This window comes from Alosa pseudoharengus, unplaced genomic scaffold, assembly GCF_046254945.1.
Source record: "Alosa pseudoharengus isolate Yale_2024_CS ecotype anadromous, Long Island Sound unplaced genomic scaffold, YU_APseudo_1.1 YU_APseudo_1.1_scf_2, whole genome shotgun sequence".
NCBI classification, from domain to species: domain Eukaryota; kingdom Metazoa; phylum Chordata; class Actinopteri; order Clupeiformes; family Clupeidae; genus Alosa; species Alosa pseudoharengus.
In genome coordinates this window covers 5,027,922-5,044,512 of record NW_027468663.1, presented here as the reverse complement: position 1 = coordinate 5,044,512, position 16,591 = coordinate 5,027,922, and the positions used below count along the sequence as shown (strand labels likewise).

At 42.7% G+C, this 16,591-nt stretch overlaps 1 protein-coding gene and 1 long non-coding RNA gene across 2 annotated transcripts; one reads left to right on the top strand and one right to left on the bottom strand.

The window, feature by feature from the left end:
• Positions 1–2,814: 2,814 nt before the first annotated feature.
• On the bottom strand, positions 2,815–9,995 carry zbtb47a (zinc finger and BTB domain containing 47a). Its single transcript, XM_076293452.1, has 6 exons — positions 9,906–9,995; positions 5,183–6,538; positions 4,565–4,712; positions 4,127–4,242; positions 3,866–4,010; positions 2,815–3,501 (listed from the first exon to the last, which is right to left on the bottom strand). Exons 1-6 carry the CDS (start codon positions 9,906–9,908, stop codon positions 3,113–3,115), a joined length of 2,157 nt encoding a protein of 718 aa, XP_076149567.1. The 5' UTR covers positions 9,909–9,995; the 3' UTR covers positions 2,815–3,112.
• A 126-nt stretch (positions 9,996–10,121) lies between these two features.
• On the top strand, positions 10,122–11,546 carry LOC143133663 (uncharacterized). The gene is made up of 3 exons (XR_012988525.1): positions 10,122–10,198; positions 11,160–11,299; positions 11,427–11,546. It is a non-coding gene; the product is annotated as an uncharacterized LOC143133663 (long non-coding RNA).
• The last annotated feature ends 5,045 nt before the right edge of the window (positions 11,547–16,591 follow it).

The window sequence follows — 16,591 nt, the reverse complement described above, 5'->3', positions numbered from 1 at the left end:
TTGAAACAAAAATATATGCACGGTCATAAACAAGATTATGGTTGTTGAAAAACAAACAAGTATAGGCCTACAAACACACAATGTTAGCTGACTGAAATATTACTGGACTTGTGGAGTCATTGCAACAGGTAAAATAAAGAAGAAAAGAAACAAAGATTTATTTGCATGTGATCTTCCAAATGATGCTAACACACTTTGGCCTCTCAACTTAAACAAAACTGCACGAGACTATTTGTGTCATTTCCTTATAGCCTCCATGCTTACAGTATGTGTCATGTTTTATCCAAATAGAATTAATAGCATAAATCTTGATTGAAAAGATTGAATTTGTTTGGGTTCCTCTACATACATACAACTGCCACCATAAATGTAAAGCACAACCACAATGTGTTGTCTTAAATGTAATCCTCTAAATATCTTTTGGGTCTATACAGTAACTGGTTTAGTAAGCTTTTTTTCTCAATTTACAAATGAGAGCTACATACATATGAATATTATGTGCAACATTATTAAAAAGAACACAAGATCAAATGGCAATAATTGGCATATTAAAGTGCTTATGGGCTGGAAATTCCTCAAACACAAAATATAGTTTCCTTCAAATACAATCCTAGCACTGGGAGTTGACAGTTAGCCATCTCTTCACTCAAGTCCACTTGACAGCACCAATCATTCTTTTGAGATTCTAAAATTAAGGTGTTCCCTAAAACAATCATACTTTTCTGCAATTGGAATTTGCCAGCAGCTGCAATATCAATAGTGTCCTTCATCTCTATTACTTAACCACAGGCTTCTGTCAGGCCTATCTCCAATAAATAGCACACATTTTCCTATTGCACAAAGTCAGCCTAATGTCTGTTCATTAGAAATTTTGCAAAGCAACAAATTACAATTGCAGACTTAGTCATTATGCATCATGCTTTCTGACTTCACTAAATTTCAAGCAAAGTGCCATTACTAAAAGGCCAATTCGCTACTTTTGAGATGTGTTTTGAGATTTCATCTGAGTGCACCGCTTCAGCTTCACCATTACATGGCCTAAACTGTAAAAACAACTGTATGACAGAAAATGTAATGCTCCAAAAGATTCCATCTAGATCAATTTACAGACTGAACAATCATATAAAACTAACCGAAGGAGATGTGTATGGATAAGTAACAAACCTAAAACAATTTTTTTTTTAAATGCTTAACATAAGCACTGCCATAACATAGCATACTGATTTCAGAAACTTGCCAACTTTCTGCTTATAGGCTCCCACATGCTTCATAGATGACAGTGATCTACTGTTGCCAAAGTGAAAGCTCCGTGTAACAACCTTATAGTTTGGTACTGCTCTAAGGAAAATACACTCTTTAAAGCTGTTAACGGTTAAACAAGATTTAAGCCTGATAGACTTTTTAAGTCTAAAAGAGCATCTAAACTGCCAACAAAGGCATTGCATGCCATTCAATAACAAAATCAAAACAAGCAATACATGCCATTCAGTAACAACTTCCAATTGCTCTGCACTGCAACAATCTCTTTTACATTCAAAACCCTGTGAATTTTACATTTGTCCTGAACATATGAAATGCAGATAGAAAATGTTTAAGATCTCACGATTAAACTGATTTGTGTGCTGACATACTTTATAATAACCACCATATTGGAATATCTGTGGTAAATTTGCATCTACCATGTGTGACCTTCACCAAGCCTGTGCTGTGCTCTGTAATTAACACAGATCTTATCGAGACGGAATGTCAAATTCTGGTTAAAGTGCCATCTAGATATCTCTAATGCTGATGCCAGTGCCAGTGAGTATAAGCATTTGAATTTGCCAATTGATGATTGTTAACAAAACAAACAAACCAGCAGAAGTAACTTGGACTAATCAATGATATGAGTAGCAAGGATATCAACAGTATAACCAATAAGCTCCTATGAGAATCATTAGGTAATGGGCTTATCCTATTGGTTTCACATGGGCATGGCGTTGCCCTGGGCAGTCTCTGGACTGGTAAAGTGCCACTGCTGATTGTACGAGGAAAGGGTTGCAAAATCCTAAATTTGGATATCAGTCTTACTGAAAAGCAATTAACAACACATACAAATAAACTCAATTAACATCAACTTATCATCAACAGACCTTAGAGCAGGGATTCCCAAACTGTGGTACGCGTACCCCCGGTGGTACGCGAGCTGCTTCTAGGGGGTACGCGAGATGAAAAGGGCTATGGCGGACAGGTATAAAATGAAAATTTTAAATGTTTTGTAATTAATTCATGAATAAATACATTATTTCGAATTAGGTCATAATGATATGGAAACATGAAATTAAAGGATATCATTTATAAACTCTGTATGTGTTCATCAAAAAAAGGGCAGCTTATATTAAACATGACGCCTGGAATAGATAGAATGCGTTACTTTTGAATGCGTTGGATGGTCCGTGGGGGGAAAGTTTTGCGGATATAACAGGTTTTTGAAAACAACAGAAACAGAAAGGAGGGAAGGAGCAAAGCTAGGAGTTATTTCAGATGGGCAAGAAAGGTAACATGAAGCTAGGCTTTACATTTAACAAACTAAAGGTAGCCTAAGTTTAGCCATAGGCTGTATAGCCTAATGTTGTCCAAACGAATACATCCTTGTCATGCGTTGTTGTAGGCCTATTATAAGATATTGTATGTGGATGTAGTTAGGCTACTATGCAGGCTAATTTTCATAACTTTTTAACTGACCAAATGCACGCACCTAAAACCGGGAAACGGACAAATATTGTCAACGCGGGGCGGGGGGGGGGGGGGACCGTTTGGGAACCGCTGCCTTAGAGGAACTGATGTAAAATCCCTAGAAGATGAAAATGAGTGTAATGAAACAGAAAAAGTGCTTAGTATCTAGGGTTTTGCTACATACATTTCTATGACATCAATGCAACACGCAGGGAACATAAAGTCACAGACTAGCTTGTAAATACTGCAGACTGACATAGTATATTTGGATTCACGGTATAAAATATAGAGCTGTTAATCACTTGATTGTTCTCAATAGATGCTATACTTTCCTATATAGAGTTTGACTAGAAGTACCTTATAGAGTTCCGGGGCTACAAAACAGAGAGTGGAGTGGTCAGTGGTCCTCAGCGTGGAGCCGTCCGGAGGAGAACATGGAGAGAGACGGCAACCCAAAACTCCGATCACCCGGCGGCAGCAGCGGAGATGGAAACGCCGCTGTGCTGTGATTAGAGGACCCCAATCCATCTTCAGTCAGGGGAGTCATTTCATTGGCCGAGGCCCTAGGGCCAGAGGCAGGCGCCCAATCGGCCTCTGTGGCGGTGGGGTTGGTCACTTGGAAGCACTTCTCCTTGTGCGCCTTGAGCATGTTGGAGAAGCGGAAGCGCTGGCCACACAGGTCGCAGGGGTACGGCTTCTCGCCGGTGTGCGTGCGCCGGTGCCGCTTCATGTTGGGCCGGCTGGTGAAGCTCTTCCCACACATCTCACAGATGTATGGCTTCTCTCCTGTAGAGCAAAGACACATGCAACCGCTAAACCAGTCGAAAGGCCTACACATGTATGCAGCATAAAGTATTTTTTTGGCCTTTTTGCCTTTATTTGGAAAGGACAATGAGTGAGTGGGAGAGAGAGAGATGGGGTGGGATAGGGACATGGCCGCAGGTCGGACTCCAACTGGTGAGTGCTTGGACCCGTTCGTGGTATGGGCACTGTAGCCTGCTGCGCCACAGCGCCCCCCCCCCCCCCCCCCCCCCCCATGCATGCACCTATCTCCTTTATGCCAACTTCTAAAAGTCATGGATAAGAATCAGGTGAGAGAGAGAGAGTGTGTATGTGTGTGTGTGTGTGCAAGTGTGTGAGTGTGACTCACCTGTGTGTGTTTTCATGTGCTCATCAAAGTACTGCTTCATGTTGAAGTCCTTGCCGCACCACTGGCACATGAACTGCTTATGGCCTAAGTGGATGCTCATGTGGGAGCGCAGCTGGTATTTGTACTGGAAGCGCTCACTACAGTTCTGCAACAAGAGATGCTTTTCAACATGTGCACTTGTAGACCTTTCAGTGCCAATTTCAGTCAATTTCCTTCCATTTGGCAGAGAGTGGGATGCTGCAGTAGGAGCATTGTTCTTACCTCACATTTAAAGGGTTTCTCGCCTGAATGCTGGAGGGAGTGGACTTTCAGAGACATGCTCCGTTTGAAGGACTTTCCACATGTCTCACAAGTAAATGGCATTTCTTTTGTGTGTGCTGTCAGTAGGAACATAATGGCAAGGCTATTGTGAGCCATATGATAAAGATTGTATCTTAGGAGAGAATGCTAAAGAATGACTTTCACTTTCACAATCTCTATTGCGCTAAGTGACTGCATGAAAAATCTAGTTTTGAGTAATTCTCAATTCTCAAAAGTTGACAGAAAGGACAAACCGTTTTGCACGCCACTAGAGGGCCACCATATTTCACCAACATGCTTGGAGAAGTATCCAGTTAACTGCAATTCAGCAACCTCTCCACTAGAGGCTACTGTGGCATTCAGAAAAAAACCTATAAGAAGAGCCAACAGTATACTCACCAACCATGTGTTTGCGAACATGGGCCATGGTGTAGAACTTTTTCTCACAAATCTCACAGGAAAATCTCTTTTCGGCATAACCATGGACAATCTTGTTGTGTTCCTGCAGTGACCACAGCTTCTTGAAGGCCTTTCCACAAGTACCACACTACAAACAACAATGCCAACCACAACACATCAACACCAAAGGTTACATAATACACTCCCTAAAGTATTGGATTAAAGAACCTTCTCTTCCACACCTCCTATGGCTTGGCTTTATATTCTGATAGTACAAATTAGGAGTTTGGTTCCAAAACGCCATATCCACCATTTTAATGAATTTTCATAAATAATTTTTTTACAAGTTATTTCCAAGTTATTTCACTAGAACTGTAATTGAGTATTGCTATTTGCTTTATCTTTACTCAATCGAAACAATACAACTGCAATTTGATTGATATTACCTGAAATACACAATTAAATAGCCTGACTTTTTAATGTTTTTAAAAACGGAGATATAGCGTTGTGGAACCAAACTCTTCAAATGTAGATGCATGTGAAAGTGTGTATGTGTGTGTGCGCATGTGCAGGTGTGAGTGTGCGTGATGTTTGTGCGAGGCCCCCGTGTGTGCTCACCTGTATGCTCCTCTCACAGTTGGTCTGCTGATGGAGCTGCAGCTCGCTCTCCAACAGGAAGCGCTTGCCACACTTGTCGCACACCTGCATGCGGTGGTGCGTGGCACTCACATGCTTTTCCAGGTACCAGTGATTGTTGAAGCTGCGCGGGCAGCGAACGCAGGGGAAGGTCTGCCTCTCCTCCAGCCGCACCTTCAGGCCCTGACCCTCCGGCTCCTCGGATCGGACGCCGCCACTGGTCAGCTTGCCCTGCTGGCCCGCCAGGCGGCTCCTCAGGGGAGATGCTCCGACAAACATGGCCGCCACCCTGGTTTGTCGCTGGGGTCGACGTGGGGTGAAATCTGCTATGGCTTGATCGCTGTTGTGTCCGTCCTCTTCACTGGACCCTCCTTGGTCGTCCTCCTCTTCCTCGGTTTGCTCCGCTTTCCCTTCTTCCATGTTCACGTCTTCGTTGTCGTCGTCGTCATCGTCGTCATCTTCCTCGGCCTCTTTGTTGTCTTTCTCCTCGTCACGTCCACCTTGGTCCGTTCCTGGCTGTCTGTGCGCGGAGGGCAGCAGCACTGGGCAGGGCTGCTCTTCCAGGCCTTTGGACACATTGAGGGTCTGATTGTTCAGGTTCAACTCCACGATGATCTGCTGCGTGTCTCCAGGGACGCTCAAAGCCCCCTGCGCCGCTGCGTCCTCCCCTTCCTTTTTGAGGAACTGCACAGGCTTGGCGTTGCCCGGGTGTTCGCTTTTCAGCGGGCCGTCCTCCACATGCAGGGTGAACTGGGTCCCTCCCCCCTCCCGCCCGTAGATTTTTGCGCTGGCTGACTCCGTTTCCTGCTTGACGTCCGCCACAGCAGTGCCCCTCCCGCCGTCCCCACCACCGTTGGTCCACAGCTGTGCGCCCTGCTTGGCCTCCTCGTCCCCCGCCGCACCGGGCACCCCGCCCAGGGACCCGTGGCTGAGCAGCTCCCGGCAGGAGGCGGCGATGTCGGTCATCTGCAGCACGGTGGCGGCCCGCAGCACATCCTGCACGTTGCCGCTGGTCAGCAGCAGCTTGGAGGTGTATATGAAGTCCAGGATCTGCTGTAGGCCCTGGGGCTGCAGGGCCTCGAGCGCCAGCTCCACACGCTGGAGCTCCTTGCTGTGGCCGAACAGCGAGTGGAAGAAGGGGCTGTACGCCGCCAGCACGCCCTTGTGGGCCTGGAAGGTGGCCTGGTGCCGCAGCAGCACGATGTCCACGTCGCACAGGTCCGGCTGGAAGAGGCGCTGGTCATTGAGCCGGTCCATCAGGAAGGTAAAGTGCAGGGCCACATCCTCCAGCAGCGAGAACTCTGCAGTCGGGTGGTCAGCTGTTTTCTCCACTATGAGCTAAATCAAAACGAGACCAACAACCAATCCAAGGGAATTATTCCATGATGCACATATTACTGCCATTATCACTAACAAACGGTTTTAATCTTACAGACTACAATTACACATTTATAGGTGAGTAGTTACAACAGTGAAAAGTGTCAAAAAAACAACAACTTTAGATTATTTTGCATTTATTGTGTGTTTGTTGTGCATTTTAATAAGATGCTTGCTTCAAACTATTAACAAAGAGAAGATTAGGAGTGTTTGATATTTATTTTGTACATTACAATAGAAGATCCCATGCTAAGTCATACCACTTTCTCAGTTTTGCCTTTTGGAATGGCACATTATGAGGAATTTCCTTCACAGGTGATTAAAATGACATTAAATAAATGTTTGCTTGTTGAGCGAGGAGAATGTTCAGTTTACATATTGAATCCAGTTTTGACTTTTGGAAACATGCCAATGTTCAGGGAAGCCAGAGCTGACCTAGATATTAACCCATTCCTCCAGATGTGAGGGCTGTGTAGAGGTTACGCAACCCCACAATGTCACTCAGCTGCAAAAACATTCAGTGTCCCTGAATGCCTACAGATGTATCATCCATGTCACCTATCAAGGCTGAGGACAGGCTATCGAACGAGAAGAGTGAAGAGGAAGTGTCAGTGTCTGACCCAATCACCATCAGAAGCCTGAAGCACCAGTATTCCACCCACACACTCCTGATTTCTTGTCACCCTCCCATTCCACCCTACTAGAGGCTACTGTGGCATTCAGAAAAAAAACCTTTAAGAAGAGCCAACGGTCAACATTCAGTGTCCCTGCAAGTATGCAGAGGCTGCTTCTGACTGGCTTTTTCTATCCCCAGACATTCAGCATTCTACCCTCTATTCATCCGCAGCCAATTGCTACTGCAGACTATAACATTGGGTTGGACTCTCAGGCATAGTCATGGCACAAATCATGTAACCATTTGTTCAAGAAAGGTAGAAAATGAAAAATGATTTCCAATCAAAGCTTGATTGTTGCCTAATGACTATGGTCTCCTTTAATCTCTGTCAATGTATTGGCCAAATTAACACCTGGATGTCGACATCTTTTAAAACTCTAAATAACTGTAAGTAAAAACGGTAAGTAATTCTGTTTGCAGAAAAAAATGTGCAAACCGCTAAGACTGCCCACTGTGAACTATATTTATGCATTTAGCGGGCGCTTTTATCCAAAGCAACTTAAAAAAAGAGAACTAGCACATAGGCTCCTTTCTGCTGCTTGCACCATATGCAGATATATGGGTGCAGATGAACAGATCAGTGCTTGCTTACCATTTTCACACTACCCTTGCTCACCAAAACAGTGTGTAAACCTACTTCTACTTCTAATCAAGCATATGTTTAATAACAAGTTGCAAGTGACACTGGCATTGCATTGTCAGTCCTGGGTGTTTTGGTAGTGGAAGAAAGAAAGAGGCTGAGGAAAAAAAAGGTGAAACTGTGTTATCAGATCCAGTCATCCAGAGACAAAATACTAAGTACCAGAATGGTATCTACTTAAGGCAGTGGTGCTCAAACTTTGTATGTCATACCCCATTTTGGAGGTGGGGAATTTTCAAACCCTACCTGATCCCATCAGAGCACAATAGAAACGTTCATATGATTTTTGCATTGTGCTTCCACATCACATTTCCCATCTTGGTCTGCTGGATCTGATGTCGTTTTAATTCATATGTCGGCCTGTCTATGACTCCTATGTTTGTGTGTGGCTATTTTGTTTTAATTTATATGTAGGCCTGTCTATGACTCCTATGTTTGTGTGTGGATATTTTGAAGGAAAAGGAAAGGCATTTATAAAGCATTAATAAAGATAGGCACAACTAAGACATTCTCTCGATTGTTGGTTGCAACCCCCTGTTCGTCGCACCCGACCTGACCATTAGTGGGGCCTGCCTCACACTCACTTCAAGAACCACTGACTTAACCCATTCGCGCTGGATGCTGCATGACGCAACATTGACCCTCCCGCTGGATGCTGCGTAGCGCACCATGCTTTTTATTTCATGTTTCTAGGTGCTACAGAGGCTTAGATATTAAATTTTGTTAGACGTTGACAATTTTTTGTATGTTTTCAGAAAACCCTCAGGAAATAAGGTTATTTAGTCTAGAATGCCATAGGATTCTATAGGCGTTTTTAGCAGGCATTTTAGGAGTAAATGGGTTAAGGGAACGTCTGATATCTACACTATCCTTTTTAGCAACAGGTAGGCAAGCTGAATCAGAGCAACCCTTTTCCCGACCTCTCCGATGCCTACATATTGAATCAGCTGCAAACAAGCTGAATTAGGTCTGTCACACTGATTGGAGCCACAGATTGACTGTCCTCCAACGTTATCAGACGTCGGACCGCCGGCTGGGTCTGCAGTACCCACTTAGGGGATGCAAAATGCAGCAGCTATGTGAATTGTTATGTTAAATCAACTGATTACATGACTCCAATACTCCCTACACTGGCTTCCAGTAAATCACAGAATTGACTTCAAAGCACTGCGATTTGTTTATAAATCAGATTAGATGCACACTGTGGTTTTATGTCTTTTGATTATGATATGATATTCTTGCTTTTATTTATGTAAAGCACATTGAATTGCCTCTGTGTATGAAAAATATAAACTTGCCTTTGCCTTGCCTTGGATGCTCCATACTGCCACAAAAGCCTATCACTGAAGCTGATCACCTGTAGCTTTCAGGGCACCTTACTGTCAGCTTTTTGTCCTTCTCCGCCAAAAACGTTGCCCATTCGACAGTTTAGGTAATCCAAACCCAGATGATATCACTGCTCTCCATTTCCTCAACTCTATCACACACATGCACACACACTGACCCCCCCCCACCTCCAACAGCCCAGCAGAAGTGTTAAGTTCCCTTGGTTGAGGTCTAAACGGGTCTGGGTCTGGGTCAACTTTTGCATCCATGCTATAGTCTGGACTGTGATGAAAACATCATTCACAGTTTCATCTTTCTATATAAGATTGTGCAATGATAATGCCAGTTTAGTCAAATTAAATAAGCCTACAAAGCACATTAAAGTCTGAATCGGATATTCCCTCTTTTGGCTGCAGCATAGCCATCACATTGCAAGCTGTTAAATGTCATATTTTTTCTGTCATCACATAGTCTACTGTACAATATTTTCACTAACGTCCCTTTCTACCACATTCATGATAATCCACACAGCATAATTGATGGAATATTTTGAGGGTAGATCAGGGTTGTTACATGCACATTACTATTATTAACCTCATTATCAAGTTTTATAGGCCTACAACATTCCAAACATTTGTAAGACATGAAATATACACAGCATGCTGAGAGCCAAATGGATCCCCTACCATTGTGATCAACTGTTTGATATGCCACAGGAGTTCCGTTTACCCTCCTTTTTAACACGATTACGCTTCTCCATGAAAACATCTGTCCTTCACATCGCTACTGTACGTCAAGCCGCAGACATATGTCCTCTTTCGCCATGTTTGCACTTAGAAAAAAACGACAAATTCGCCGTCTGCCTCTCACCGAAGTAACTGATGATTGGAGCACCAAAATCATATGGGGCGTTTTGTCTGGAACGTTAAAGCGACAGGGACTCGATAATCAAAGGGTTTCCTGACAGATGTAAGCTACGGTATGTATTTTATTTGGCCATTCATCAGCAAAGCTTATCTTTTGAATTAGCCTAAGTGCATTCCGATATGTAGCCTAAGGTTTGATTCTTGGTGTACGAACGACTACCACCCAATCGCCCATGTTACCGCGGAGGTAAACAGTATTGCAGACAGAAGCGCGCAAGGTCATCGAGTCCATGTTGGAGTGACTCGGTTCAACACAGCGGTGAACGCAATGAACTGGAGCCTGTGTTGTATCATGAGAACTAACCTGTTTATGTCACAGGGGGGCGCTAGCATACAACCGTTATCCATCCAAGGCTCACACAGCTCTGACCTCTATGAGCAATTGCTTGGCGCATGAGAAACAGACTAACGCCATTCGTCTTTAACGGCAACTATATTATTTATAGAATAGCCTACTGTAAGTTTAGCCAACCAAAGATAAAATCAACAATATTAACTCAGGGAGAACAACTGACAAAGACATGCTAGCCTATAACAAGAGGCTTAAAATTAGTCTAAAAACAAAGTCAATAATCCAGACAACAATTAGTCGCTTTGGCACATTTGTCAGATCAGAAAGGTAATTCTCAAAACTGTTTGTTCAAACTCCATATCATCTTATCACTTGTGCACATCATTTTAGCAGTTGCTTCCCATTTTGAACAAATAGCAATGCTTTCGTACATCCATGCAACTGATTTTGTACAAATGTCTGCTGTTTTTATTTTTAATTGCTAATGTAATTAGTCAAAATGCACTATAGGCCTACTGGTAAATCACACACACCATTTCATCACCCCACACACTCCCCCCTCAACACCCCCCCCCCCTCCCCTCACACACACACACACACACACACACAGGTATCAGGTGGAGAACATAATATAGTATATATCTCTAGCATGAGAAACTTTATATCATCATTGCTCACATAAATTCAGTTCTGCATTCTTCTGCATGTCTTTTTTTTTTCAGATTATGATGGGCCTTGAAGCAGTTGGGGAGGACTACCATAAACAACATGCAGCGCCGTTGTCAGCCAGATATTAGTAATATAATGGACAGGATGAGGCGAGGTGATGGAGATGTTCCCTTTTCTTCAGGTGCCATAGCTTGTGAGTAGCAAAGCCGTATAGTAGTATATTACTATAATGTGATTTCAGTGCTGTTCAGGTGTAAGTTCTATAACCATTTATTGGTAACCACAATTTTCTCTGTTTTGTTTTGTTTGTTTATTTGTAGATGCATCATGAAATGAAGTTGTGGTATGGACTGGACTTAGAGCTAAGCCTGAAAAACACCCTCAGTATTGACCCCTAACGTCATCAGAGCGGCTGACAGTGGGAGTCAGAGGGAGATGCTGTCAAGCCTACGAGCAGTGTTGGGAGTAATGTATTACAGTAAAAAAGTAATGTAATTACAGTAATGCATTGCTTTTTGCTGTAATGCAGTAATGTAAGGCATTACCAATACAATTTCAGTAATATTTTACTCGGTACAATTCTCAGTAACTGAAGTTACTTTGCTTTTTAATCCAAAATTAAGAAAAATGCTCAATTGGCACCAGAGAAGATTATCCAAGAATTAAAAAGTCATCTATGCTGGTCCTGGAATTTGATTGCCTTGTTTAGATGACTGTAGAAAGGGAATTTGAGTTATCTCTGCCATTCATGCAACAGATCTAACATGGTTAGGCTATACTTCTCATTTCAAGCAGTGAGAATAACTAAAATGTTGCTTTTACAGACAAAGATCGTAGCCATTATTCTCAAACTATTTGCATTAAGTCTACACCACTCTAAGTGGAAGGAAAAAGGCAACCAACAATGATGAGAAAGTCAACATACAATTTCACTATGGCTATATTTTACTATATTAAGTTGTGAGTGACCTTTGGCCTTTGGGGCCTACATTGTCCCATGAGCCATAACTGCAACCATTATATTGTTCTTTTGTTAGCCTTAAGCCTAGCTCAGTCATTATGCCATACCACATCACCTCCTGCCTTGTAATGAGCTGCATTGAACACATGAAGATCTATTGAGAACACCAAATCCATATTTCCTGTTATTTTGGTGAAAGTAATGTAAACGTAGTGTAATGCCTTACAATTCAAAGACAGTAATATTGTAATGTAACAAATTACTTTGAGATGACAGTAACAAGTAATAAATAATGCATTACACTTTTGAAGTAACTTGCCCAACACTGCCTACGAGATGGAGCTAGCACAGATGGTAAGTCACCAACTTCTTCTTTCCCTAAGACCATTAAACTATGTTTTAACAAAATCATTCTTTATTTCTTTTGAAATTTCAGACCTTCAAAAAAGTGCTGCAGTCCTAATTTTGCCTGCCCTTTTTAAGGAGGACACCAAGTTCCTGTATTGTTTAGACAAGGTATTTGATGTTTTTAACATTATAATTAACATTGCTTTATGCTGTCAATTCACATCTTAGACTCTTACTTAGACTCTTACTAATTCACATCTTAGACTCTCTCTTATTTCTCATTTATATGGAACCATTGAGCGTGTTTCCAACCAACATTCCAACATAAAGATGGATGGCATCACAATAGCAAGTGGAGAGATGGATGTGCCACATGCCCTTGCCACATGGAGTACCCCAGGCAGATTAAGCACACGCTGGCTTTTGCAGAGCATTATTTGTTCAAAATACCAAGTCAAAAAAGAGTGTCGACTCCTGTATTGAGACTTTACAATTTGCTAGTCTTTGTTAATATTACCTTTTATTTTATTATACATTTAAAAAATTTGCTTGATTATTTCTAAATCTGTGTGTGGCCTTCCTGTTCATGTTTTATGCGTAGAGCCAGGCACAACTCAATTTTACAAGTATTATTGATAATCACTATACAATAGGCTATTCATCAGTGATCACTAGTAATAATAATAAATAATAATAATAATACATTTTATTTAAAAAACACCTTTCAGGACACCCAAGGTCGCTTCACAGATAATACAAATGGAAGAAAAAAAATATATATCAAAAAAGGAGAACAATTATATATAGACTAGCTGATGAGGATCGCAGCGAGCGGAAAGGGGTGTAGCTCTCCAAAAGGTCGGTGATATAATTGGGAGCAAGGTTATGCAGGGCCTTATATGTCAACAGTAGGATCTTAAACTGGACTCTCTGGGTAACTGGTAACCAGTGTAGCTGCAACAGTACAGGTGTTATGTGGCTTGTGGACTTTGTGCCTGTTACTATCCTGGCTGCAGAGTTCTGAATTATTTGGAGGCGGTGGAGTGATTTCTGTGGAATGCCAGAGAAGATGGAATTGCAGTAATCAATGCGGGATGTAACATAGGCGTTTACAGGTACTTCTGCACTCTGCTGACTGAGGGAGGGGCGCAGTCTTGCGATGTTGCGCAGATGGAAAAAGGCGCTGCGAGACACACTGTTAATATGGGCAGTGAATGAAAGTGTGCTGTCTAGTATAACACCAAGACTCTTCACCTTGGTGGAGCAGGCAATGTTGGAGCCATCTACAGATAGGGAGAGTCTGTTTTCCATCTTTGCCAGTGTTGTTTTTGAGCCAACAACAAGAATTTCAGTCTTGTTACTGTTCAGTTTTAGGTAGTTTTTAGTCATCCACAGATTTATATCATGCAGACAGGCAGTCATCGCAGCAGGAGGAAGGGAGGCAGTCGGTTTGGTGGACATATAAAGCTGGGTGTCATCAGCATAGCAGTGAAACTGAACACCATGTTGCCTCAGGATATTTCCCAGTGGGAGGAGGTAGATGATGAAGAGCAGGGGCCCCAGAACAGACCCCTGTGGCACTCCCTTCGTGACAGCAGCACTCTCCGACTTGTGGTCCAAAATCTGGACAAGCTGTGTCCTGCCAGAGAGATAGTAGGTGAACCATTGATGAACACTGCCCTGCACTCCAATGCTGGTAAGACGCTCCAGAAGCAGCTGATGGGATATGGTGTCAAAAGCTGCACTCAGGTCAAGGAGGATTAGGATGGAAATGAGTCCAGCATCAGCTGTGCAGAGGTGGTAATTTGTTACCTTCACCAAGGCAGTCATTATCATCATTTATGGTTAAACATTAAAATATGATTAACAAGTAATAAAAGGTTTTGGGGGAATGATTGAACCTCTTGGATTCTATTTAGAACCCTTTTATAAAAATGAAAGAACCCCTAAGGTTTTTTTTTATATTGAACCCTCTGGAATGGTTCTATATGGAACCTTTTGAGGGTGCCATATGTACCAAGTTATAGAACCCTTAAAGGTTCCATTTAGAACCCTTTGTTTTACTGTAAGAGTGTAGTGACTTCACACAGAGGCTTGAGCTTCAGGGCCCCCTGAGCCCTTGGGCCCGGTAGGCCCATTCACTAATCCATCCCTGGTCTTGTTATGATCTCTTTGTACACTTCCAGTTTACAATACTTTGGTTTGTCTGTAGAGACCCTCACCACACTACCACAGAAGTGTAATTATATTTTGAACATTGTTAGTGGTATAAAATAGCAACGTGACACCTTGCCGCGTGCGCATCACTCAGCATCATTAACATCACTCAGTGATCATGCAAATAAACGTTAACATCATTTTGCTCTCAATCAAAAGTTTGAAGTTGTTAACTACCGTAAATAGACCCTAGGTTGTTTTTACTCCAGATTTCCACTTTAATTACCTATCCGTTTTATCCCTGTTTCATAAGCTACTTGTACTCAAGTGAGCTAAGAAAAGCTTGGTGAAGGGTTTGATGCGGAGTCAGACCAAAGAAATTGCAAATAATCCTTTGGGGAAATCAGTGATAGGCTACAGCTCCTTGCTCTCTCCCCAAGCATGGCCTTTTTATTCAGTCTGTTATTTCCAAATTGTCTTCCAAATGATGAGACCCTAATAGGCCTACTGTAGCCTTTTTTATTAGAAAGTTGTTGTTATGAACGCAGAATTCAGCGGTGCATTGATCAGCGGTGCATTGATTAGTTGCTTGAGTGGACATCTTACAGGAGAAATTATATGCCAATAAAAAAAATGGAGGTAGGCGTTGAGGGTTCAGTTCCCGGCTACCACCATTTCCTTGAACAAGCCACTAACCCCGAGTTGTTCTGGAGAAACTGGCCCTTTTAAGAATTGACGTATAGAAGTTGCTTTGGATAAAGTGAAGTGAAAGACTGACATTCTGCATATGACGAACCAGCTATAAAGAGGATTTCTAGAAAGCACACAAATCAACACAGGCTAGATCTTGCACAAGAATTATATTGAAGACTCCAAGCTAGAATTTGTTCTAAAATGTAGGCTACAAAAATATGAGTATATGCAGATGTTCCTGTAGCCTAGTTGTGCCCATAGCTCTGAGAATGTCTGCAGCCTGCAGGGTCAGTGCTCAGTGCCCAGTGCCAGCGATGGTGTAGATAACCGATAGGATATGACAGAGACACAAGATAAACAAAACCAGGATCTTTCTCAATATCTCCCTCTCACTCCCGCTTAAGTTTTGAGTGTTATAACAAAGATGTTGGCAAGAGTTTACAAGAAACATCAAAATGTTCTTGTTAATATCAAAAGACTCTCTGCTGTCTAAGCTAGGAGAATGTCATTCTGATAGGGAAGATTCTGTTTTTGTTAAGAAAAGAAAAGCATCTTAAATCTCTTTCCATAATTTTATAAAACAGCATTTTAGAGCACAGAATATCGCTGAAAATAAAGGAGGGTCTTTAAACAGTGTATTCTGCATTACATATTTATTTGGTGCACATTTCAACTACCAAAATATTTACATGCCATTTACATCACAGAAGGAATGTGTAATGTGTGCATCTATTGACTAACTTTCTGTCACGGACAGAAGACGACCCAAGAGCGCAAGTTCAAATTCAGAGTCTTTTTATTGAAGGGTTCAGGGGGGGAAGAGGAGTGAGAGAATCGTGAGGTCTTGGAGGTTCCGGTTCCAGGGGTGCTAGGAGTGCCAGGGGTGTCAGGGGTTCCAGTCCAAGGTACTGAGTGTGTGTGTCCCCCAGTGATCGAGCGGCGTCTCGGGCTGAGGGTGGTGACGCGTCTGGGCTCCCTCGTCTGGTGGTCGGAGGCCTGGGGGAACACACACACAACAGCAAGATGAACAGCAGGCAGTAGTACAGACCAGGGCTAGGCACTAAACGTGGTGAGAGACAGAAGGCAGATTCGAGTTACCGGGGGGGCTGAAGATCGGAGAGTAATCGAGAAGATCCGGAAGGCAGGTCGGGATAACCGGGGCAGTAGAACAGGGAGGCAGTCAAGAATGGATCCGAATCACAGGTAGGAGTCAGAGAGTAGACAGACAGGCAGGTTACTGGTCCAGGTTTGAAGACGATCTGACAGGGCTTGGCTGAAAAACAGGGCTTTATATACTGGGAGAGGTTAGTGGAGAAATGCAGTGCA